The 26,194-nt window shown below is 46.8% G+C and overlaps 1 protein-coding gene and 1 non-coding gene across 2 annotated transcripts; both read right to left on the reverse strand.

Annotated features, from left to right (window-relative positions):
• Nucleotides 1–2,144: 2,144 nt before the first annotated feature.
• On the reverse strand, nucleotides 2,145–26,030 carry MAK16 (MAK16 homolog). Its single transcript, XM_063931835.1, has 10 exons — nucleotides 25,918–26,030; nucleotides 23,845–23,894; nucleotides 14,859–14,968; nucleotides 14,702–14,766; nucleotides 14,472–14,623; nucleotides 12,914–12,968; nucleotides 12,049–12,123; nucleotides 3,493–3,609; nucleotides 3,300–3,359; nucleotides 2,145–2,783 (listed from the first exon to the last, which is right to left on the reverse strand). Exons 1-10 carry the CDS (start codon nucleotides 25,930–25,932, stop codon nucleotides 2,574–2,576), a joined length of 909 nt encoding a protein of 302 aa, XP_063787905.1. The 5' UTR covers nucleotides 25,933–26,030; the 3' UTR covers nucleotides 2,145–2,573.
• Nucleotides 14,235–14,371, reverse strand: LOC134938890 (small nucleolar RNA SNORA50). Its single transcript, XR_010181334.1, has one exon. It is a non-coding gene; the product is annotated as a small nucleolar RNA SNORA50 (small nucleolar RNA).
• Nucleotides 26,031–26,194: the final 164 nt, after the last annotated feature.

The following is a 26,194-nucleotide window of genomic DNA, read 5'->3' on the forward strand; positions in this document are numbered from 1 at the left end:
CCTTACCTCCCCTGAAGAAGGTATTGGATGATTTGGCCTTTCTGGACTTGTTGGGCCGAAAGGACTGCTGCATAGCTGAGGAGAGGGATCTCTTCAGAGCAGGTGCTGCTGAGGGAAGATACAGAGACTTACCCGCTGTAGCGGTAGATATCCACATGTCTAGGGCTTCCCCAAAGAGGGCCTGGCCTGTATAGGGCAGCGACTCCACACTTTTTCTGGATTCCGTGTCGGCCGACCACTGGCGGAGCCACAGCCCCCGACGAGCTGAAACAGACATGTAAGAAATTCCCGCAGCCATGGAACCCAGGTCTTTCATGGATTCTACCATAAAACCTGCAGAATCATGAATGTTGCGCAAATACAGTGCAACGTCATCCCTATCCATCGTATCCAAATCCTCCATTAAGGCAGCCGACCACTTCACTATTGCCTTTAAAATCCATGCACTAGCAATAGTGGGACGCAATATGGCCCCTGAAGCAGTGTACACTGATTTCAGAGTATTATCAATTTTCCTATCTGTCCGGCTCCTTTAAGGCGGTAGATCCTGGCACAACCACCTTCTTTGAGAGTCTGGATACAGATGCGTCAACAAATCGGCGGGTTTTCCCACTTTTTCCTATCCTCCTCAGGGAAAAGGAAAAGCTACCAGAATCCTCTTAGGGATTGGAAATTTATTTTCAGGATTCACCCAGGCCTTTTCAAATATAGCATTCAGCTCCTTTGATGCAGGGAAGGTTAGTGAGGCTTTCTTGTTTTCAGTGAAGAAAGCCTCCTCAACCTGTTCAGGTGTGGTATCATTAACATTTAACACATCCCTGATAGCCTCCATCAACAACTGCACCCCCTTTGCAAGATATGCGGACCCCCGCAATACATCCCCATCACCATCTGTAGTGTCAGAATCAGTATCCGTGTCATCTTGTGTTACCTGCAAAGCGCACGTTTGTGGGGGTATATAGAGGGGTGACCTGAGGTACCTGACAAAGGCCACACAGCCATAGAGGACTGCAATACCTGGGTTGCAGATTCATTACTGGCAACCCCCCGATAGAGGAAAACCACTCTGGTTCTCTTGCTGGAATCTGTGCTAAACCAGTGCTACCCGGATTACATGGAATGGGATCATCCTGGGAGGATAAATCCTCTGCAGCATATGACACTGTATCCCTGGACATTGCTGCAGGTGACCACCAAACACACACAGGTTGGGGTAAGAGTTTCCCCCCCAAGAATGGCAAGAGAGACAGATTGGAGCCAACCCACACCAGCACTTTCTTTAAAGGAGAAACCCCTTATCTGCGCTGACTTGTGCTCCTTAATAGGACACACAGTCAATATATCAGCCTCCGCTCCCTTCTACAAACCCCTGGTACCGTAATACAGTAATCTGGAGCTGCTGTGGAGGGACCAGAATCTTCCTTCAGCTACAGCATGCAGGAAAATGGTGCTGGAATGCTGCAGGGTCCGCTCTGAGAAGCTCCGCCCCCTTCATGGCGCTGTCTTCCTGCTCTTCAGTAGTTTAAACTGACCTGAGGAGTTGTGCTGGTTTGAATCCCTTGACCCAATACCGCGCTCCATCCCCTGTTGCCACCATCTTCACTTGCTGGGGGGGGTGACCAACTCCCCACATGCTTCAGCTCTATAAGGGGTTGGCGGCATGCTGCTGGGGTGAGCGGTTCCCCTGCGACGGCGAACGATCAGCCCCTCTGGAGCTCAGTGTCCAGTCAGCGGAGTCAGTGGCTCAGACCCCGCAGGGCGGACACTGCTCTTCCCCTTAGTCCCACACTGCAGGGAGGCTGTTGTCAGCAGCCTCCCTGTAAAATAAAAAACTCTAAACTAAACTTCTTTAGGAGAGCTCTCCTAGCTATGACCGGCTCCCCCAGGCACATTTTCTAAACCGAGTCTGGTAGGAGGGGCATAGAGGGAGGAGCCAGCCCACACTCTTAAAGTGCCAATGGCTCCTGGTGGACCCGTCTATACCCCTTGGTACTAATGTGGACCCCAGCATCCTCTAGGACGTAAGAGAAATACACTTTTTTTTTATTAACAGTTTCTTATATAACACAGCATATTCCATTCCACTTTACAATGGAAACAACAGTGATAGAACCGGGTAATAACAGACAGGTAGGAAACCTCTATGCGGAGCGATGAATACAACTTTATTCCATCACCAAACCCTCTTTGTTTGTCCCCAAATAGGTGGATTGTTGTAGACCTTCTCACAGACCACCACTATATTATGTACATTTTGGCATTGGATGACTTGACATCTGCTGATTGGCTGTCACTTTTCCATCTTTAAAAATCTGTTCAGGCATTGAAGCTTGGAGAATAATGAGCAGAGATGGTTTGTATGATCTCCCTAAAGATAGCCAAGTCCCTTTAACTGTTTAGATATGTATTAATGTAAAGATAGTGCTTATTCTGCCTCTTCACACCAGATCAGATCACTAGGGCCAAGGACAGATGATCCCGATCCTCATGTAGTCAAACCGCTATCTGGGACAGAGATTTATTTAGCAAAATAATAATAAAAGAGTTCTGTAGCGCTACGACATCCGCCTCAATCAGGTAGCTTTAGCCTTCTGCTGTGGCTCAGTCTCTTGCTCATACTCTATCTCTACGTAAGCTCTCTTTTTCCGGAGTGGTCCTTTTAGGGGCGCCTTTCCCTTGGATTTTCCTTTTGTTGTCTTTGCCTTTTCCTCCTCTTCATCTTCTGAGGATTCCTCTTCACTAGATTCTCTCTCATCACCACTGACCGCTAATTTCTCCATATCCTGCAAGGAAACACAGTGCTTTAATAATGAGGCATTATGGGATACTGCTAACAGGTCATTCAAAAGGTGGCGCGCCACACACACACACACACACACACACACACACACACACACGTTACATAACAAGAGAGTAACCTAAAGTCTTTGCTTATTAACCGACTACTGAAATAGGTACAAGTACCATAAAACCTCATAACTAATAACCAAACTGGTAAATAACATAACACCCCATATCCTCAATGTGAAATAGACGGAACAGAGCAACATGCAGCACTAGACACGCCAGTGTAGGCTGGGACTTGCAGTTCTACCACAGCCAAACAGTGTTTGCTATGCACAAGAATATCTGATCCACAGGAATGAGCAGTATTTGTGATTAATGTGATCTGTTTTAATTTTAATCAAACAAGATCTATTGCTCAAGGTCTGGCAACACAGCCCCGGTTACTAGATGCAGGGCACCCACATCCGAATGGGTGGCATAACTGCTCCTTATTCACAGAGCTCCAGACTTACCTCAAAATCACTCACGTCGCTCTCACCCTCATCTTCCACAAATTCTCTCTTGCCGCTCTCCTGCAAACACAAGACAGTGTGAGCCTGTGTAACTGTGGGACACACACACAGGAAAAATGGTCTATGTGAGGCACCCACATGCTGTAAGGAGGGCTAGAGAACCACAAACGTGTGTGCATCTGGTCATACTTACATCATCCTCATCTTCCTCCTCCTCCTCTTGGTCTGAGGACTCCGATTCGCTCGCCGCCTCCTGCTGCTCCAGGGCTTTGTCAAAGGCTTGGATAGGGAAGTTGTAAATATCTCCATACTGTGATGAAATGAAAGCATGTGTCATAAAAGTGGACATCTGTCACGCAAATCGCACAACAATTATAGTGGGCTGGCTCCTGTAGGTGCCGGTGTCACAGACCCAAAAGTCTGTATTACAATGAATGGGAGCATTAAATCTCATCCTACAGAGGATGGGGCGTGGCCTAGCTGCAGACCTGGGCAGACGTGTTGCAGTGGAGCTCCTGCCTTACGCCGAATAAACTGCCATCCAGCTGCTCTTTAATGATTTTGGGGACCCCCCTTTATCAGCTGAAGCATACCTGTATCGGGCAGTGAGGTCCGCGGAGCCGGCGGGTGTCTCCTACACCCGTGCGGGTTGCGGCCTTCTGACCCATGTGAAGCCGGGACCTCCATTTCACTGCTGCCCCAGAGGAGGAGGCCTTGGGTGACCAGATTTCGCCGCAGAGGGTGCCCCCACCACATCAAGATCCTACCCCCTGCAGGACGTCTCATTCTGTCCCCCGGCGGGAGGTGAATGTTACCCGCTGCCCCCTTACCTCAGATGGAAGCCCGCGGGACACCGCCGTTACGCTGAGGGGAGCCGAGGGCGGGAGGACTGTGCCGCTCTCTCCAGCCGGAGCTGCTCCACCCGCTTGCCGCCGCCCGGACCGGGGGTTCCCGACCTGGGCACCGCACGGCCACTGCACCCGTCCCTGACTGCTCGTCTGGTGGCCTCCGGAGGCCCAGACGGCCGGGAGCTCCCACGGAGGTCGGGACCCGGGAGGCGCCATTTTGACTGCTGGCGCTGTGCCCTCACCTGGATCCCCTGCGGCGGATGTGCATCCGACGCTGCCCAGGGAGACTTCACCGGAGCCTCTGTCCCCCGGGCAATCTCTGGGGCTGCACCAGCTACTCCCCGCATAATAAAAATAAATTAAAATAATAATAATATTAAAATTAAAAAAAATAAAAATTATTATTTTAGCTTCCTTCTGCCTGCCTGGGGCTAGTGTCCGCGGAGCCGGGAGGGGCTCTAGGCCTCTCTGCGGGTTGCGGCCTACCCCACCCACTCAGACCGAGACACCCAGTTACCAGCCGGCCGCGTCGCGGAGCATCACGGACCCTCCGGATCCCTGCCGCGATCAGACAGAGACCGGCCCGACCCCTTCTGCTCTCACTGCTTTGGGTCCTCTCCGTGCAGCCCAGGCTCCCTGGGACGACCGCAGCTCCCCTTGAACCGGAAGCGCCTCCGCCATCTTGCGATCGACGACCCGATCGTTTAGGCGGCCCGGGACGCCGCATAACGCGGACCCAGCGGCCTCATCCTTACCCTGCTCTTCACCCTCCGAGCGTATTCCTGCTCACACTCCGAATCTCCCTAACCGGCTGACAGTCCCCGCCGACCTCCTGACGATCCGGGAGATCTGAAGTGCCACTGCCGGGGGAAATTACCACTGCCCGCGGAACCACTTCTCCCCCCACAATATATAAGGGGGCACCGTAACCCTCCACCACTGCCCGAGGCTTGCCTTTCTGCTACCCCCACACGTCCTCCTCTCACCAGCTCTCTTCTGCTACACTAACTGCTGACAACTGAAGGAGCATAGACGGACCACCGAGCTGCCCCCACACAACGGCCCTCTACCCCGGTGTCTGCCACCATACCAGGTGCTGCTGGGACGCATGCTGTGGGATTCCACTGCTCTATTGATTCTCCAGAAAGTTCTACGCCTTGTGACAATTTATGTCCACAATCTAGCATCGCCTACACCTGACCAAGTTCCTACTAATTCCGTAATTCACGGGCCAACCGGCCGAAACGGGACACTTGGGCCCTCCTGCCTGTTGTGCTACCCGCTTCTCAGATATATAGTCATTCCGACAAGGTCCTACCTAACTTCCACCGGAGTTACCATGCCCCACTAACTGAAGCTTGGTCGTGTCCACCAGTGGTTTGTGCCCTTTTTTTCGTTTTTTTTTTTTTATATAGTTTCTGTACGTGCCTAGTCTTCTGATTGCCGACCATCATGAGTAGATCCACTGCTAATGCTAAGAAAAAAGCCGGAGGGGACATCTCACAACACTTTCCTAAAAACGATAAATCCTCCTCTTCTTCGGATCCTCCCTCGCCCCGTCTCTCTCAAATGGATAAAGATATGGTTGCCCCACCTACTCCGTCAACAAAGGAGGACATTCTCGCCTTACGCTCTCTTATAATGGACTTTAAGGAATCTATGGAATCCAAGCTAGATAAAGCGGTCACCTCAATCAGGTCCGACCTATCGTCACTGTCTTCTAGAACCTCGAAATTGGAATCACGACAGGACTCCCTCCAAAAAGTTCAAACCGAGCTTATCAGAGACGTCGATCATATTATTCAGGATATATCAGATCTACGGACCAAGAACGAAGACTTGGAGAACCGGGAAAGGAGATGTAATCTCCGGATACGCAACATACCAGAATCAGTCCCTTCAGCAGACCTTGAAACATACCTTCACAAACTCTTCTCCTATGTCGCCCCTGACATCGGTCTGAGGCAACTCAAACTAGAGAGAGCTCATAGAGCCCTAAGACCTAAGCCACGTGAAGGTGACCCACCAAGAGATGTCGTTATACGCTTTCTCAGCTTCAAAGACAAAGAATTGGTTCTTCACCCAACTAGAGGAAAACCGCACATATTATTCGAAAATGCTAAACTGCAGTTTTATCAGGACCTGGCCCCATCCACGATCATCAAAAGAAGAGAACTTAGAGACCTGACGAGCGCTCTCCGCACTCGCGGTATCCGTTATCGCTGGGGCTTTCCTTTCAAACTGCTCATCGATTTCAACAGCAAGACGGTAATCATCAGGGATCCCACCGAAGGAAAGGACTTCTTGGCCCATTTAGAGGACTCGGGCCCCCCCCCTGCGAGTCACTCCAACTTGTAACTGAACGAGCTACTCCCATGGCCCGAAATTGGGTTGGTCCTACTCCTGAGACTGTCGTTTTGATCTCGCAAGTATCCGTTAAACTCTTACACACTATGATGTCTGTAACTATGCGCTAAGTCGTGGTTGTTTTTTGACATGTCCCGCCTCCTCGGGTGTGCCCCGGGTGCGCGGATGGGGAGCCTTCTTTTTTTTTTCTCTCTCTCTCCTTCCGCGTACCTTTATGGGAGTGCCTGATGGGCCACGCGGTTTGCATCATTCCACACAGTCCATAGCGAGCGGTTATTGTTTACTTACTTATTATTACAGCATTGCTTGTTACAGGATACTTGCCCTGCCTGATACTTTTTGATTATTTTCGCCCACATGTGATAGACTATGGCAAATACATTGCTGTTCTATTGAAAAAAAAAAGAAAAAAAATATTTTTATTTTTTTTATACTCATTGACGCCTTAGGTGGGATGTTTATGTTCTCTACCTTTATTAAACTGCTAGGCGCCTACTGTCCTCCTTACTGGGAGATGACTCGCCTTGATTCCCTCAAAGGCACCCCGAGAATGTTTACCAAACTGTATAAGTCTTTAGGTCTAGATCATTGTTTTTTCTTGACTACTTCACAGCGTTTAATTCTAGTTTTACATGATGTATTCAATACTTTATGAAACTGCTATGTAGGACTAAAGCTCTAATATATTTGTGTGTACGTATATATGTGCAATTTTTTCTTTATTTTTTTATTTTTATTTTTTTTCTTTCTCCCCCTCCTCTTCTTTTTCCTCCCCCTTTCCCTAAGAAACCACTGGTGGGGCATGGCCCTCACCACATCAACTTTCTTACCCCCACTTACTTGCCTCCCTCGCTTTACTGCTATAGGCGATTCACCTCTACACTTTCTCCCCACTTCCCCTTGAGGTGACCCGAGAGAAAATCGGTTTCACCTCAAATTGGACCGCTCTGGTCCTAAAATCTGTGTGCTTACTCCTCCGCTGGACGTGAGGATTCTCCACGCAGACCCTCTTTGTTCTCACCCCCATATCTCCCAGTGTATCTTCTACTCCATCTAGTCCCTGACAGGTCGGGTGTTCTAATCCCCCCCCCCCCCCCCCCCCCTCCCCCCTCTATTTTTGGTTATCCCTTTCTTTACTTTCTTCTCTTGCCTTTCTTTCTGAACCTTGGACACTATGTCTCTAACCCTAGCGTCCATGAACGTCAAGGGCTTAAATACTCCCCAAAAACGCTCCTCACTGTTCAGGTCCTTACAAACTCTTCGTTCAGGTATAGTCTTTATTCAAGAGACGCATTTCAAAGCCACCTCACACCCATCCTTGGAATCTAAAAGATATCCTACTGTTTTCTACTCCTCTAGCCAAACCAAACACAATGGAGTGGCGATTATGCTCCACAACAAAATCCCGTTTTCCCTTGATTCTGTTTACAAGGACTCTGATGGGCGTTATATTATTCTGACTGGTAAATTTGGTTATTTGGAATGTACAATAGCTAACCTATACGCACTGAATTCTGGCCAAGCCTCTTTTTTTAATTCTTTTTTCACAGAACTAACTAAGTTTAGAAAGGGCCACCTACTTCTAGGAGGTGACTTTAACGCAGTCCTCGACATTGCTTTGGATAGGTCCTCCCCCACATCCCCATCACAAACCAACTCTTCAAGCCGCTCCCTAAATAAACACATCACAGAGTCTGGTCTTTTCGATGTTTGGAGAGCCCTCAACCCCACCTCCCGGGACTATACATTTTTTTCAACGCCACATCACACTTACTCCCGAATAGACCTTTTTCTTTGTTGTGCCTCAATAGCTCCACATATTGTAGGCTCTACTATAGTCTCCAACCCGTGGTCAGACCACTCCATCGTGACTGCCTCCTTTGACCTTCTAGACATTCCTATATCCCGTCCTCCGTGGCGTTTAAATGAAACACTACTGAAAATCCCGCAATTTCAAGACAAGATCAACTCTGCCATAATAGAATATTTCTCTCTCAACAACGTTGATCCCCCCTGCTCTCCTCTGGTCTGGGAAGCACACAAAGCTGTTATCAGAGGCCACATCATTAGCTATGCCTCACATAGAAATAGAGAACACAAACTAAAAATTAAAACCCTCACGGACGAGGTTCACGTCCTAGAAACCCAACATAAAATGTGCCCTACCCGAGCCCTACTTAATCAACTTACTGTGGCTAGGGCTGCGCTGAACGCATTGTTAGCCGAGAAAACAGAGAAATCTCTACGCTGGCTCCAGCAGAAATTTTATGAAAAAAGTAACAAAGCTGATACCCTCTTAGCCAACAGACTTAAAGCTAGGAAAGCCCAGACGGCTATTAAAGCCTTGAAAGATGACACGGGAACCCTTCAGTACAACCCGTCAGCTATTAATACCCTTTTTAAAACATACTATGAAAAGTTATACAACATCTCGGATTCCCCAAACACCTTACCCCCGGGTACTCCCTCAATCTCAGATTTTCTCACTTCCTGTGACCTTCCTTGCGTGGACTCAGAGACTGTGCTGGGCCTAGATAGACCCATCACAGACGATGAAGTAAAAATTAGCCCTCCAATCACAAAAACCATCTAAAGCCCCGGGACCAGATGGTTTTCCAATGTCCTATTATAAGACTTTTCAGTCGACTTTAGTCCCCCATCTCTCTCAAATGTTCAATCAGGTTCTAGAAGGGTCACCCTTTCACTACCAAACCACTAGGGCCACGATTACAGTTATTCCCAAGCCTGGCAAAGACCCTCAACTCGTCACTAACTACCGTCCCATCTCACTCCTCAACACCGATTTGAAAATCTTCGCTAAAATCCTGGCCACTCGTCTTAACCCAATTCTTCCTTCCCTGATCCACCCTGATCAAGTGGGTTTTGTCCCCTCCAGGCAGGCACTGGACAATACTAGACGAACCGTTGATGTAATTCAACACATTAACACCACCAAACTACCCTCTCTAGTGCTCGCCCTGGACGCGGAGAAAGCCTTCGACAGGGTCTCATGGCCGTTTATGCACCAAACCCTCAGACAGTTCGGTCTTCGAGGGAAATTCCTACAAGCTATACAGGCCCTATACCACACTCCATCTGCAGCGGTCCGTGCCGGTGGACTTTTGTCTGATTCTTTCCCAGTTACCAATGGAACTAGGCAGGGGTGCCCTCTGTCACCTCTCATATTTGCACTTATCATAGAACCCCTTGCATCTCGCATCCGTGCCAATCCCGACATATCAGGGGTATCAATCAATCGCTCTCAATACACCCTCTCCTTATTCGCGGATGACATTCTCTTAACACTAACCAACCCACTCATCTCCCTTCCAAACCTTTTCCACGAACTCAACACATATGGCAGTCTTTCGGGTTACAAGATAAACCACTCAAAATCCGAGGCACTACCTCTCCATATTCCAGGCGCGGATAAAAACCTCTTGCAATCTAATTTTTCATTCTCATGGCGAAATAAGTCATTGCAATATTTAGGTGTCCAAATAACAAAGTCATATGACTCACTTTATCGCGCCAATTACCCTTCACTTTTCAGGTCGATCCACAATGACCTTCAGCTCTGGCGGTCCTATTTCCTGTCCTGGATCGGTCGCATCAATGCAATAAAAATGAATGTGCTCCCAAAGCTGCTATATTTCTTTCAAACACTCCCTATACGGGTCCCGTCTCATACCCTGCAGACCCTTCAATCGTCACTCGGTAAATTTGTCTGGAACCACAAAAAAGCGCGAATTAGACGGGATATCCTGGCTAAACACACACGAATTGGGGGACTTGGTCTACCCATACTCCAACGTTACTATGATGCGGCCCGTCTTAGTCAGATGATTGCATGGCATTCCCCTCGACACACTAAACGATGGGTCGACCTGGAAAGTGACCTGGCTGCTGTTCCTTCGATTTCTTATTTACCATGGCTGCACAGCACACACTACGGCCAAGCTAGTGCTTCCTCTCCCACAGCAGGGCTCACCTTGCAACACTGGGCGTCACTTAATAAGAAGTTGAAGCTTGCCACTTCCCCGTCCCCTCTAACCCCTCTTTGGTTTAATCCTGCCTTCCTACCGGGACTTTCACCCGCGATGGCCCTTCCCTGGACCTCTTCGGGGATCACGCGAGTTCATCATATTGTGGGCAGACACGCTCTAAAGTCTTTCGCGGACTTGCAAGAACAATTCGGAATCCCTAATTCCCTACATTTTCAGTACTTACAACTACGTCACTTTATATCATCCCTCCACCTATCGTACCCATTGCAAATTCCAACCCCTCTAGAAAGATTTTGTATGTACCACCCTAATGATAAGGGGGCTATCTCATTTTTATATAAATCCATTTTGACCCTAGACCCCCCCTCTCTTGAACCTCATGAACAGAATTGGGAAACGGATCTAGGGATACATTTGGCAACAGAGGAATGGGAATCAATCCGTACAGCAATATCTAAATGTTCCATAAGCGTGGCCATACGTGAAAATGCATACAAGGTTTATACCAGATGGTACCTAGTGCCTGAGAAACTTCACCGCCTCTACCCGAATACCTCCAATCTATGCTGGAGACATTGTGGGGAAGTGGGCTCATTCTACCACATTTGGTGGTCATGCCCTGTGATTACCCGTTATTGGGGTATGGTTAGATCCCTTATTAACGCCCTCGCTGAACCCACGACACCCCTTTCTCCAGTGAACTTACTACTCTGTGCCCCGATAGACAATGTTCCCACCGAAACGAACAAACTGATTCTCCATATCTCGGGCGCGGCTAAATACCTAATAGCGCGTAATTGGAAAGCCGCTACAGCCCCCGTCAGACAGGAGCTACTGAATAGAATCTGGTTCATTTCAAGGATGGAATACATAACCAGCCTACAAAATAATACAGTACTAAAGTTTCACTCCATATGGCTCCCTTGGTATAGGTTTCATAACACCTCTCTTCCAGGTCTTGGTTAAGGCTTTGACCCCTTTCCACTCTCTCCACCCCTCCCCCCCCCTTTTTTTTTTTTTTTATTTACCCCGACCTGCTAGGGACCTCTTCTCTTCTTCTCTCACTGCTACACTTTCTCTCCTACTCTCCCATACTTTCCCCTATTCCCCCAGCTTATAGTCTTTCTTCAAGATATGTTTATAGTTGTTATTCAACAGATTTTCCAAACACCTTTTATATACCTTTAGCTAAGAAAAAATATTAGCTGACAAGGTCCCTTTCTAGATTGATTATTTTTGTTTATATATTAAGGGCTTTTTCTTCTCTTTTTTTTTCTCTCTTTTCTGGTTTACTTTATATGTACCCTTTCTTTATTACATAGAGATGCTATATCTGATGTTACATGTGTGCTTGCTTATGCAATAACTTACTCGCAATTGACATTTGCTTGCCACCATTTGACCCCTAACTATCATCTCTGTAACCGTCTGTAACCGTTTGTATTTTCAATAAAAATTTACGATTGAAAAAAAAAAAAAAATCTCATCCTACAGAGATCGTCTCCTCGCCCTGTCACCCCGTCTTACCGCTCCCTGCTTTAGACGCTCCAGTAGTTCTTTCTCTATAGCATTGTCCAGCTGGGCAGCCACCAAGGCTTTTTCCTGTGGTCACATAAAAGGGAGAACACTCTGAATTAGAATCAATTTCATAATAGACTAATTTACTGTCACATATATTTAGCAGATTTTTAAATAACAAAAACAGGTAAAACGAGAAACAGAACAAACCAGGATCCCATAGGAAAAGGATAACAACTAAAATTGCCACAACTACAGTACATCTTCATATTTAACGATACACATTTGGTGATGTTCTGTTCAGGAGACCTCACTGATTAGTCTGGGTACATTAATAGGCTTACACTAGCCATGTATAAGTTACAAGAGACAGAATCTTGAGATCATCAATATAGGTTGTACTAGAAAAGTTACGAGAGCTGATTGGTTGGTTCTTTATCCAAGATTTGAAAAATCCCCCCCATCCCTCCCCCCCCTTCACTCAGTGAGCAATGATGTTCCAAGAGTCTCTATGAAAGTGTCCGTGACCCAGCGTATTAGCCGATGTAGGTGATTGTGGCTGGATCTGAGTATTTCAGCATGTGTACAGTATATACTGCTTTATTTTGCATTGTAATGTGTTTGAAATTATTCTATGCAACATGAAAAAGACACCCGACATCATTATTATCATTTTTATATGGCACCACAAAGGTTCTTTAGCGCCTAACAAAGTACATAAACAATTGAGCAAAACAAGAAAACAGTGACTTACAGTACAAGACAACGTAGGAGAAGTACATGGTATATAAACATAGCTGCATCAGGGGATAGGACACTAAAATAAGCAGCACATCAATACCATGATATAGAGTTAAACAATAAAAGTAAATACCTCTCTCCTTTTTTCTCTTCTTTCCACCTTCCTGCTCAAAGGGACCAGCTTACGCCTGTGTGAGTAATAATGGGATAAAATCACCTACGTGACTATGACTATGAAGCATATCAAGATGGGATGCTTGAAGGGGGTTTATTTACTACCATAGGGTAGAAATATAATAATGGGGTCAATTCAATTTAGCATAGATTGAATAGCTCCTGGAGTTATTGAATTCAGTGCGATGTGATGCCCGACAAGAGGATTTCTTCTCGCACGCCTCCGGGGGTGTAAGCAGAGATCAGTCAAAAGAACTGGCACAATGCTGTTTTCTGCCCTTAGGTGGAAACAGCATCGTGCTGGGCACTTAAGCCACAGAATGCCGATTCTCGCGGCTAAACACCCTGCTTATTCTGCAGGAACCAGCCTACTCAGACATACAAATGAGAATTGAATAGCATCAGGGCCACCTTCTTATATTTGTTGCACTTTGCTACAGCAGAAGGAAGCCTTATTCGTCCTTGTTGAGCGACATAACTGGATGTGACGGCATATAAGCACCACTTGGCCCATCTAGTCTGTCCTTTTTTTACCTTTATGCAACCTCAACACTATTTGATCCTTAGTTCTTTAAGGATATTCATGTCTGTCCCCAGGCATGTTTACATTTGCTCTACTGTTTTAGCCTCTACCACCTCTGATGGAGTCTATTCCACCTATCCACTACCCTTTCTGTGAAGTCACTATTTCCTTAAATTTCCCCTGAACCTGCAGTCTCAGTGCATGTCCTCATATGTTCTAATACTTCTCTTCCTTCCATTCTGTACCCTGTTAAAACCCTTGGTAAATTCCTTCAGAGAAAAGGAACCATCACACAACTATCAACCTAGTACAACACAACACACCAAGCAATCAATATTAAATGTAAAACTATTCAGAGATGAAGACTGTGTAAATGCACAAGGCATCCCATATCACAGGCAACTATGAAACTACATGTCTCAGCAAAACCGTTAACATAAACGGAAAGATCCCACTTTGTAAAGGGGGGAGGGCAGTGACGGGGGGTGTGAAGTTACTTCACTCCCCCCGTCACACGGCTCCATAGAACTGCAGGCAAATATGGACGAGATCGTCCATATTGGCCTGCATGCACAGCCGACGGGGCACCAGCGATGAACAAGCGCGGGGCCGCGCATCGTTCATCACTGGTGCGTCCACACTGCGTGATATGAACGTTATCTCGTTCATTAATGAACGAGATCGTTCATATCGTGCAGTGATGTCGGCCAGTGTGTAGGGCCCATTATACTTTTTCCCTGGATCAGAGTCCTGCAGATCATGTAGCTGTGTTTTAAAGGCGCAACACAGGATGCGGCCATGAAGCACCAGTTATAACCAGCTGCTTACTCTGGCACTGATGCTTGGCCAGTGACCCCACATACTGGGCAAGTCACAGGTTCAAAGACAGTGCTTATATTAGTACAGACAGGTTTTTACCATTCAACTTGCTAATACATGAAATGTGGCCTGGCACCCCGACTACCCTCTGGTCACCAACAAACGTGTCACTTACTGCCGCTTGAGCGTGAGTTTGCGGATTCGAATCAAGTACTGGGTGATCTTGGTGAACCTCTGCTTGCACTTGTGTCTGATAAATCTTGGCCAGTAGATCAGGTTCTCATCTATCTGATCCAGTGCGCGCTCGTAGTTCTTACTCAGACGTACCTGACGGGAACACTTTACATGAACAACAGAACCTAGATGCCGCCTTACTTGCTTACATCACCAGGGATGCACACTTACCCGCTCCCACATCCTTGCTGGAAAGGCTGCCCGCTCTATCACCTTCATGTACAAGTAACAGATACCTTTCAGTGAAGAGAATTAGAAATGGTCACATGACACATTCAATCATACAGCAGAACTGGTAATGTTCCGTATGCTGGTGACTGGTATTTACCCTTCTCCTCTTTTATGGTGGCATACTGGCTGTTGGCGAGCGGACACGCGGAGCGGTTACACTGACCGGTTATGTTGTATTCATTCCGACAGAAGTTCTGAGTCTTTGTCCTGGAGAAACAGCAATAAAAGGCTATTAGCCGGAAAAAGATCACGGAGGGCAATCTCTTAGTGTGTACCAGGGGCCTGACCCCAGAAATGCACCTACAGTATCTGTACCTATTCAGCCATAACCCTGGTAGGTTGTAGATAAAACTAATGGCTGCAAACACAAGGGGCTTATCCAAACTGTCTCTCGGAGGAACCGTAGACTGATCTCAGAGTTTTTTTTAACTTTTTGCAACCTCTGCCCATAAACAGCATAGCCAATTAGAACGCGTTTAGCAAAATGCGCCTCTCGCCGCCTGCAAATAATAACGCAGATGGGCCAGGGATACGGCGGCCTCACTGTCAGGATACATAACATTACATTTACCATGCGCAATTCAAACACATTACAGAAATGGCCAGAAAGTGCAGATAATAAATACCCAAGTCGCACGGAGCCTGCTAAAAGTAAATCGATAGAACACTTTTACGGTTTTAGACAAATTTGGAAAATCAGACACTTCCCACGGCAGCGTCCCCATCTTTATCAGGGGCTGAGTACCCGCATCCACCTTTGCATCCATGTGGTGACAATTCTAGGCTAATTTGTCAGACTTAGGAGGTGATGTATCAAGCAGTGAAATTGTCCATAGAAAGCAATCAGCTGTGAAGAAGTATTTATCAAGAACATTCTATGAAAGTACAAGGTGACCAGTTGCTATAGGCTGCCTGACACATCACCCCCTTAGCCACTAAACACTAAGGGTTAAACATCCCAACAGCAAATTAAAACATGGGGGTAAATTTACTAAGATGGGAGTTCTATTTAAGATGGGATGTTGCCCATAGCAACCAATCAGATTTCAGGTATTATCTTCTAGAAGGTGCTAGATAAAAGAGGATTTTGGTACTTACCGAAAAATCCATTTCTCGGAATCCTCTAGGGGACACTGGAGCATCCTTATACATTAGGGGTGTGAAGCTTGCAACCGGAGGTGTGGCACAGTGTAAAATTAGCATTGTCTGCACAGCCGGCTCCTCCCCCTTCACATCCCTTCTCCCTCAGTTTGGAAAATTTGACTGAGAGAATAGGACATACTAGACCACTTGGCGAGGAACCGAACCGTACAACATATCAAACAGCAGTCAAGAAACTCTTAACCGAAGAACTATCGCTGTTTGCACGTCTTGTTTACAAAAGAACTATTAACACAGCAGGTCGACAGCACCGAGGCGGGCGTCCAGTGTCCCCTAGAGGATTCAGAGAAATGGATTTATCGGTAAGTACCAAAATCCTCTTTTCTCTTTCATCCACTAGGGGACACTGGAGCATCCTTATACATTAGGGGACGTCCCAAAGTTATCCCCCAGGGAGGGAGTGCTGTCTGTGGCCTGCAAAACTAAACGACCGAACTTAGAGTCTCCGGACGCAAAGTTATCAAACCTGTAACATTTAACAAACGTGTGGGCTGAAGACCACACTGCCACTCTGCAAAGCTGAGTAATGGAAACACCACTGGTAGTCACTCATGAGGCACCCACTGATCGTGGTATGAGCACCCGCCTGACTAGAAACTGTGTGCTACAGGAATTATAAGCTTGCCGAATGGCAAGTGTAACTCATCTAGACAAAGACTGCATAGATTGGTCAACCCTTCCTTGGCCCATCATAAAGAACAAACAAATGATCCGACTTTCTGAAAAGACGATGTAACCTGCACGTATACCCCTAAATGCTCAGACAACATCCAAGGCCACGTCCCGATGGGACCACGATTGACCGGTTTACGTGAACCCTCGAAACAACCTTAGGAAGGAAATCCGCTCATTTACGGAATTCCGCCCAAACCTCCTGAAAAATTAAAAGGGGACTTATACACGATAAGGCTCCCAACTCAGAAACCCACCTGGCCGAAGCCAAAGTAAGCAAGAATGTGACCTTTCAAGAGAGATAATTCAGGTCCGTCTTGCTAACGGCTCACAAGTTGGAGATTTCAAAAATTCCTACACCAAATCTAAGTCCCACGATGCAGCGGGAGGACGAAAAGGGGGTTGTATTCAGAACCCCAGTAAAAAGGATTGAACCAACCGCTGTTGAAATAGGATGGAGAGAGACGAAATTTGAACCTTCAGAACGCCCCGTCTTAGTCCTACCCCTAGACCGGCCTGAAGGAGAAGTAGAAGTCTGAATAAGTGGAAGTTCGTCAAATTCCACCCTCCAAATTAGGAAGAAGTGCATGGCTGTGACCAGCTTTCTAGCGACAAGCATCGTATGAATGGCCGCTCTTGGTATCAGTCTGTAGCTTAAGATCCGGATTTCAATAGCCCCGCCTGCAAAGGCAGTCTGTGTAGGTCTGGCGTTGGAAACGTCTCTGAGATAACGGGTCCTCTCACTGAGGTAACCATCAAAGATCTTCCGTAGTAACCCTTGCAGGTCTGAGTGACACCTCCTGCGGGGCCAATCTGGTGCAATTAGAATCGTCCACATTCGTTCTCGTTTCACCCTTTTAGAAACCTGGTATGAGTGTTAAAGGTGGACAAATGTGAACCGTCCTGTAACACCAAGGAAGTGTTAATGTGTCCACTCAATCTGCTGCTGGATCTCTTGTCCAGCTGATGGTTTTGCAGAGACACCATTAGGTCGACTTGAGTTAGACCCCATCTCCTCACCACCATGTCGAAAATCCATGGATGTAGGCCCCAGTCCTTTAACGCACTCCTGCTCACTGATCCACTTTGACGGTTTATGTAAGCTAACGTCGTGACAGTGTACGACTGTATCTTAAAGTGTTGACCCATGCCTAGGTCTTTGGTTAAAAGAGGCGCGTTGGAAACCGCACTCATCTCGAGAATATTCACAGCGTCCACCTGTGAACCTTAAGCATGCCTGATGAGGGGCTCAGATCGGGATATGTATATATGCATTATGGTCATGTATATCATGAATACGCCTTGTTTTAAGTGTGCAATGACGGACTGGATTGATTCCATCCGGAATTTATAGACTCTTAGAACTGGTTTAAAACTGTTAAATTGAGTATCGGTCTGACTGTCCCCACTGGGTATGTAATGACACAAAGATTGGAAAATAAACCCGTTCCTCTGAGATGTGGGAACTGGAATAATGACCACTGACGGAAGCAAATTTTATTTATTTTTCTTCTGAGGTCACTGTACCCCAGGGAGATTAGGTCATTTATCCAAAGTTCTGATGAGGTTTTGGGCCAGATGTCCCAAAAAAACCTTCCAGACGTGCGCTCCCCAATGGGGACCCCAGGTGAACTGGGAGGCCGTCACGCTTTGGTTGTGTCAGCAGGCAGATCCTGCTTTCTGTTTGCTGTCTGTGAGCGGCCACTACCTCTGCCCCCACGTACTTGTGTACCGAAACCTCTTTATCGGGCTCGAAAGGACTGTGATCTAAATGAATCATGCGCTGGTCCCGAATAACCTCTCCTAATCTGTGGAGCGGCTCCGTATAAGGAGTAGGAAGAAGGGTGGACTTCCCTGTTATAGCCTGCGAAATCCACTTGACCAAATCTGAACCGAAAAGCATTTTCCCCCGAAAGGGGATGGATTCTACAGTCGGCTTGGTGTCAGAGTCTCCCTGCCATTGTATGAGCCATAAAATCCGTCTAGCCGAATCTGGCTGATGCAGCGGTGTGCGATGCTACTCTAATATCCTTTGATGCCTGACACATATTAGCAGATTCTCGAATTCCACTTCAGTAGCCTGTACACTACGTCCAGACCATGCTCCCATTGGCTTGATGACCCAAGCACAGATGATCGTAAATTTCTGTGCTGCACCTGCTGGTATAAAAATCGACTTTAAAGCTGCGTCAAACTTACGATCTGAGGCATCCTTTAAAGTCGTAACATTAGGAATTGGTAAGATTGTCTTCCTTGACCACCTTCCTAGGGAAGTCTCCCTACTGGAGGATTCTCCCCCTTATCCATTACACTCCTAGGTGGGGGACAAGTTACGTGAAACCCTTTTTGGACTTAAAAGAGTTTGCCCGCTCGTTTCCAAGCCTCCTCCATTTGAGATTGGAGGGATTTAGGAACGGGAAACACTGATGAATGCGACTTTTGGGATTCGAACAATTCGAATTCTTGTGGCTTCTTTAGTTCTTGTACCTTAAAGTGTAGGATCTCCTTTACCGCTTCATTTAAAGCCTCAAGACCTGAGTTTGCCGTGTCCTCTTTTTGGAAAATCGGCATCTAGGTTAGATTCAATTAACTCACCTTCCTCTGTATCAAAAAGAAGACCCTCGTCCTCCTATAATCTCAGTATAATAGGAAGAGGTCCGTTAACTGCCTTGCGCACATTCGTTTTTGTATGTGCGGGCGGCGCTAACTTGATGAGAACTTCCGCCATCATCGTAGAGAATCCCGCAGCCCATTCCGATTGTGCTTGCGTGATTAGCCATCTCCTTGGGGAGTCTATTTGCGAGGTTTTCTTCCCATGACCTAGCGAGAGCACTGTTCCCAGGTGGAGCGTCCTTGCTAAGCAGGAGTCGCACACCCTGGCGCTGCCAACCCGCGTGATCTTTGTTACACGTCGTACAAACGTAACAGGTCTTGGAAGTCTTGGTTGTTTAAACCCCCTACCAGGGTATCACACAGTGCTTTCACCCTTTAAACTAGGAAGAGAAAGACTGAGGGATGACGGAAGCAAAGGTATCGGCTTCGGCTGGAACTACCTGTCCTTACCTATATATAAAAGGAGCAGGATCAAATAAATTTATAAGTAAAAAATAAAAAAATAAAAATGTCACCAGTCGATTTGCCACCCTCACACCTCAACTGTAACTAGCTACGACGGGAGAGGTGGTGTCCGCTTGCTTCCTCGTATTTTCCTCAGGATCTTTGTAAAAGAAGTCCCTTGAAAATATAAATTAGTACATTATAAATACTTTCAGGAGATCCTCACATAAGGCAATTGATATGTATTACCAGCAGAGGGAGCTATTAGTATAATGAATCTCTCTAATGCTATATAATTTTATTTTTATTATTTATATATGTTATACCAGCAGAGGGAGCTATGATCTTCTAAGCATATGATATATATGTATATGCCAAGTTAGAACAGCAGGGGGAGCCAATCCTGTAAGAAAAGACTTTCCCATATGGTCTACACAGAGGGGGGAGGACCCATCCCTTCCCTCAGACTGGCGCCTTAAATAATCTTAAACATGGCCGCCACTGAAATTATCTGGTCACATCCCTTTGTGACCGTTTGCTTGCTGCCTAATGTCCAGTGAAGAGGTCAGAACATTACCTATATGTTTATCACCGCACGCTGCTGAGAAACTCCTCAGCCGCGCGGCGCTGTTTGAATGACTCTCCTCCTCCCGCCGGCCACTGACTGGCGCGCGCCGGGACAGTTTACAAGGTCCCGTAGCGGCGCCTGTGCACCGCTTGATCTGCTGTGCAGCGCGGAGCTCTGCCGTCTCTCCCTGCACACAGGGAAGACAGGCAGTTTACAGTCCCGCGCTGCACTTGCTCCCGCGCACCTACCGCTGATATCACCGCACGCTGGGCAGCCCTAATGAGGGGGAGGAAATGTAATAAAGTAAAATTATTACTAAGAAAAAGAGCGAGAAAAAAAAAAAAAAATATTGAAAGAATCTAGTGTAAACTACTCTCTGCTTTGATGCCTCTCAGTACTCACGATTAGAGGATCTCCTGTATAGAGATGCAAGTCTCTCCAAATCATTTTTGGCTTTATCCCCCATTTCTTTAGTTGACACAGCACTAGTCTTAATACTGAACTTTGCCCCCCTTTTATTAGGGGGACGCAGTCTTTTCGTCTGGTAAAGCCTGCACCCCCTTTCATTTAGGTGGGATCGGGCATTTACCATCTTTTCCTGTAAAAACCTGCACCCTTCCTTTAGTTAGGAGGGATTGGGCCAGTATAAAAGAGAAAAAATAAATAAATAAAATCTTCAAGGAGCAGGAGCCCCTTTCTTGTGCTTGTACCTCCTTTGGCACAATTTTCCAAACTGAGGGAGAAGGGATGTGAAGGGGGAGGAGCCGGCTGTGCAGACAATGCTAATTTTACATTGTGCCACACCTCCGGTTGCAAGCTTCACACCCCTAATGTATAAGGATGCTCCAGTGTCCCCTAGTGGATGAAAGAGAAATGAGAAGTAGAATATGATTGGTTGCTATGGGCTACATCCCATCTTAAATAGAACTCCCATCTTAGTAAATTTACCCCATGGTTTAAACTGAAGCTTGAGGTCCAAATCAATAAAAGGGACGCTGGCAATATTAATACTTAAGAAAAAAATCATATGTATTAATATAAAGCCTACATTGGTATACAATCTACATATATTCAATTAAAATGTAAGAACCAACCACCAATTCTGCTAAATGATATTAGAGAGAAGCCATAACGACCCATACTATTGCATAGTCAAAAAGAATGTATATACACAGTCTATACCAGTGGTTCCCAAACTCGGTCCTCAAGGTCACCTCACAGTTCATGTTTTCCAGGTCTCCTCATAGAAGCACAAGTGAAATAATACCCCTTTCACACCACACAAATAACCCAGTATCGACCCGGCATATTGCCGGGTCGGCGTGCGGTGTGCAAGGGGTATAGCCGAAATCCCGGGTAGCCTGACCCGGCAATTCAACCCGGGAATAAAGCAGTGTTATACCCGGGTTGAAAACCTGCACTGATGTCACCAGGGAATCAGCAGGTAGTATGTCAGTGCTGGCTACCCCGGAAGATTTACGGGCATACCACCGAAGGGGTTAACTGTTCCTGTAACATACCTCCCAACTATCCCGATTTTCATGGGACAGTCCTGTTTTTTTGGGACTGTCCCACCCACAGACCACAGTGTCCCGCGGTGGGGGCCCAACTGGGAGGCTCCTGTCACCGCTTCTCTGCTTAGCAGAGCAGTGGTGAATAGACGCTGTGCGCATACGTGACAGAGGTGGTATGCCAGCAGCTCAGAGTGCTGGGCATGCCCACTCAGTGATGGAACAAGGGGGTGTGACTCATGATTGCGGCTCTGCCACCTTTCATATAGGCCATGCCCCCTTTCCAGGCACACGCCAAGGTCCCTCTTTGTACTTTTGATAAGTTGGGAGTTGTATACAGTAAGCTGCCTAGCAATCTCTGCCTCACCCTTAATTCTAAATAGCTCTAATTCTTAATGCTTTATGTTCTCTCCTCTGTAGCAGGGCTCAGGCTGCTGACATCATCAAAGTACACAAAGAACAGACAATCAGCACTTTTACATGAATGCAGGGTTGAATAACCCGGGTTGGACACTTTAGAGTGCACATTGACCCGGATCCAACCCGTGTATAACACTGCCTCTATACCGGGTTGAAATGCAGGGTTACTCGACCTGGGATATTCAAAAGTGGTGCTTTTAGACTGCACCTCGACCCGCAATATCCCGGGATATATATGCGGTGTGAAAGGGGTATAATACAGCTTTCACATCACAAACCTGGGTCCGACCTAGGTCAGGCCCTTTCACACTGCACTTTCGACCCCTTTCACACTGAACCCGGGTCACCCATGTAAACACTATAGATGTCATTTAAAATTGACTTCTTCTGGCTCACAAAGATGAGGTATCAAAAGGAAGATCTGGGGACTACTAACAGCACTGGTGTCATTTTGCTTTAAGGCCTTTAATTTATTAATGATCTGCTGCTGTGTCCTGTGGAAGCCACAGGGTTCAAGCATCTTGGTGATGTGTTTGTACTCTATGGCATCTTTGACAGTGCTTCCCCCCTGATCATAAACAGCTCCCTGACCTCCTCATCACTCCAATTAGCAATGGCAATTACCCTTCACACTGCTTCAAATGCTGCTCTCTGCAGTGTGCTGCCTGTGTGTCCAGGGCTGTGGCTGTTGACATCATCAAGGGAGACAGAGGAACATCCAATCAGCACCTTTTTTTGAGTCCCGTATTTAACCATGCTTTAATCCCGGGTTGAAATGCTTTCACACTGCACCTCGACCCGGCAATAACCCAAGTTATTTTGGCGAAAGGGGTATTATAAATACACCTATGTATCTGCTAGGAGAGATGGAAAACATGACCTGTTGGGGGTCCTTGAGGACCAAGTTTGGGGACCACTGGACTACACTGTGTCCACAGTTTTAATGTTATTGAAACTTGAAGATAAAATCGGAACTTGCAATATACAGAATGTATTAGTATCCGTACAGAAAGTTCTTACAGTATCCAGGAGCCAAAGAAATGTCGTTAGTGCTGTGACAATGCAGGGGCCTGGTCTTCGGATCTCACTGCAAGGCCCTCTGAGAAAGACAAATGTCTCTGACGCTTCTTCACTGAAGCTAAGAGGGGGCCATTACACCCCAACTCATATGCAAGCTCTTCCGGACAATTTAACTGGCCGCTTATCAATAGGACAGGTACTTAGTAAAGGGGCCGTACATCAGCAAACACAATTTATTTTCCCAGATATATTGTTACCCCAATCCATCTCTTACTTTACAGATCTATTTCTGTGATTTGCAGATCATTTTCAGTTAAACAGATCTGCCAATCTTGAAAGACTCACTTTACTAGAAACGCTCTGCAGATCTGCTGATTGTCACATACACTAGCAATCTACAGGCCCAATTTATCTGTGAAATTAAATATGTTGAAAAACCCGATTTAACAATCCCAAGTGATTTGTGGCGGAAATCTGCGATCTGTGAACCACATACATTGCAGATTTATTGACACAATCATCTGCAAAACGTCAGATTTCCGCAATTTATCACAGGTGTATGCGCCCGTTAAGACGGAGTACACTAGATATTTTTTAGACTTCTTGCAGTCTTGGCTTACGGGGAAGATGCCACCTACAATAGGTGGAGAAATAGGTCTGCAGGGGGCACTTACTTTATCTTGAAGGAACAAAACTGTTTGTTTCCCACAATATCCCAGATAACCTGAAAGAAAAAGAGGATCAATGACAAATGGTACAGACATATTAATTATCACTAGCTCCGTTGTTCTCTATGAGACTGTGGAAAGGATGGGAAATATAGGAAATGAAACGTAAAGGGTTTAGTCCCAGTACTCGGCTGACCACCCGTTAGGAACATGACCTTAATAGTGATCCTCACAGTTGTCTGAATCTTAAAAGCAACATCATAGTCACACAAAATATTAAACCCATAAATCCAGTATCTGACCTTCTGTTTTCTCATTGCCACTGACGGTGGCGCTGTCATAGCCCAGGGGGGAAAACTGTCTGGCTTTCCCATAGGCTTTGATAATATTGCTATGAGTGGTGACAGTGAAGGTGTTCGGGCCCTCTGACAGAGAAACACATTGCTGTCGGGTAGAGGGGTGGATTGGAACACTGGTAAAGTGCTAGGAAAGAGTGTTGGACAGTCCCCAAATGCGTAATCATACAGGTTATTAAAGGCACACCCTCACCAATAAACTGGCATTGTGTGTGTATATGTATGCAGGGGGGCAGGGGATAGTACATTTAATAAAGTGTCAAAATTAAAAATACATATACGAAATGATATGGAGTATATTAACACATCAGCCCTGAAAATTTTGTTTTACATTTGACTAAAAACCATGAATACGAAACACTGCCGCCGCCCCCCCCCCCCCCCCCCCCCCCCGGATTCAAGTAATTTATAATGTACAGTCTATAAAATGATAGCCAGGAGCAGATCAGTCACTATGGGCAATTCCTCTTCAGGCGGTTTTCTAAATCTCCCCTTTGAAACAGTCATCCCTGCTTATTGTGCCCATCACGTATTTATGGCCAGATTCTGATTTACACACTGATTAGGCATTTTTTGCTGCAGTCATGGCTGCATCAATATACCAATGCTAGCGTCAGCCCTTCCCCTGGCGTACAGCTGAGTATCTGTATGTGACTATGGGGTAGATGTATGAAGCAGTGATGAGTAGAGAAGTGTGCAATAGCAAACAAGCAGCTACTAAGTATAACTTCATAGAATGTACTTGATAACTTATTTAAAAGCGGATTGGTTGCTATGGACAACTTCTCCACTTTTACACTTCTCCAGTCTTATCACTGCTTCATACATCTACCCCAATATGCCATTGCTACTGCCAGCCCTTCCCCTGGCATACAGCCTGCTCCTGACTATGCGAGGACTGAGACACCGGCTCTGAGCTTCCCCAGACGCTGTAATACCACTTGGTGCATCTTTAGACTCCACTATCTCTATGGTAGGTGCATTGATCCCCTGTGAATACGGCCTCCGTCAGCCATTACGCGTCGGTTGGTTCTAAATCGGGGTAAGGGACCTCTGACATCACCAGGGGGCAGAGCCACGTCACCAGGGGGAGGAGCCATAACCAAACAGGGTACCCGAAATGTTCGCTCGCCACCGTGTTACTAAAGGTAATAGTTGGTGGCGTGGATAGTAGAGGAATTATCCCGCTGGCCTATCTCCTCCCCCTTGAGTCATGGTTCCTCCCCCTGAGGTAAAAGGTCCCTTAGGCCACTTGAATCTAGCATCTACCATTACGCGTCAGCGTGTGCAGCCACCACAGCGGGCCACCCGCAGCACCACTATAACACGCCAGATCTCCATGTGTCTGAATAGTCGCCTCCCAGTCACCGCACAAGAACGCTTCCAAGGCATTTCTGACACCATGCGTCTGTCGCACCTGCGTACACATCATGTGACGCATGCACCGTGGAGGTATATAGGGATGATAGTATAGTATAGTATAGGGATAGTACAGTATAGGGATTCCCCCCCACTCCGCCCCATGATCATCAGCATTATATGCAGCTCAGTCTCAGGCCATATTAACTAGGAGTGTACCCGGGAGTCACAGAGTAGCAGCCACTGTACTCACTCCTGCCCAGCACACGCCGCAACCCCGGGGGTCACACTGCCGGGCACATCATGTCCACCATCCCTGTATGTATGGGTGATACAGCCCAGTGCCCGTCCACTCAGCGCTTACATCATCGTGCTGCATCCTGGCGACGTCCCCGCACCCGGAACCTCATACACAGACGTGTGTAGCTCTCACCGGGCGGCCGCCATGTGCACAAACTAAATACCGCGAGAGGGGACGCGGAAAGACCGTACGTAACTTCCGGTATAACCTAGCCACATCCAACAGGCAATTTCCAGCGTCATGACGTATCCTGCGTCATGTTGGCCCTGCGATTGGTCGGTGTATTTGAATATATTAACATGCATAAATTGTTACAGAGTGTTTAGAGATTAATGATGTA

This window comes from Pseudophryne corroboree, chromosome 6 (assembly GCF_028390025.1).
Source record: "Pseudophryne corroboree isolate aPseCor3 chromosome 6, aPseCor3.hap2, whole genome shotgun sequence".
Taxonomy (NCBI): Eukaryota; Metazoa; Chordata; class Amphibia; order Anura; family Myobatrachidae; genus Pseudophryne; species Pseudophryne corroboree.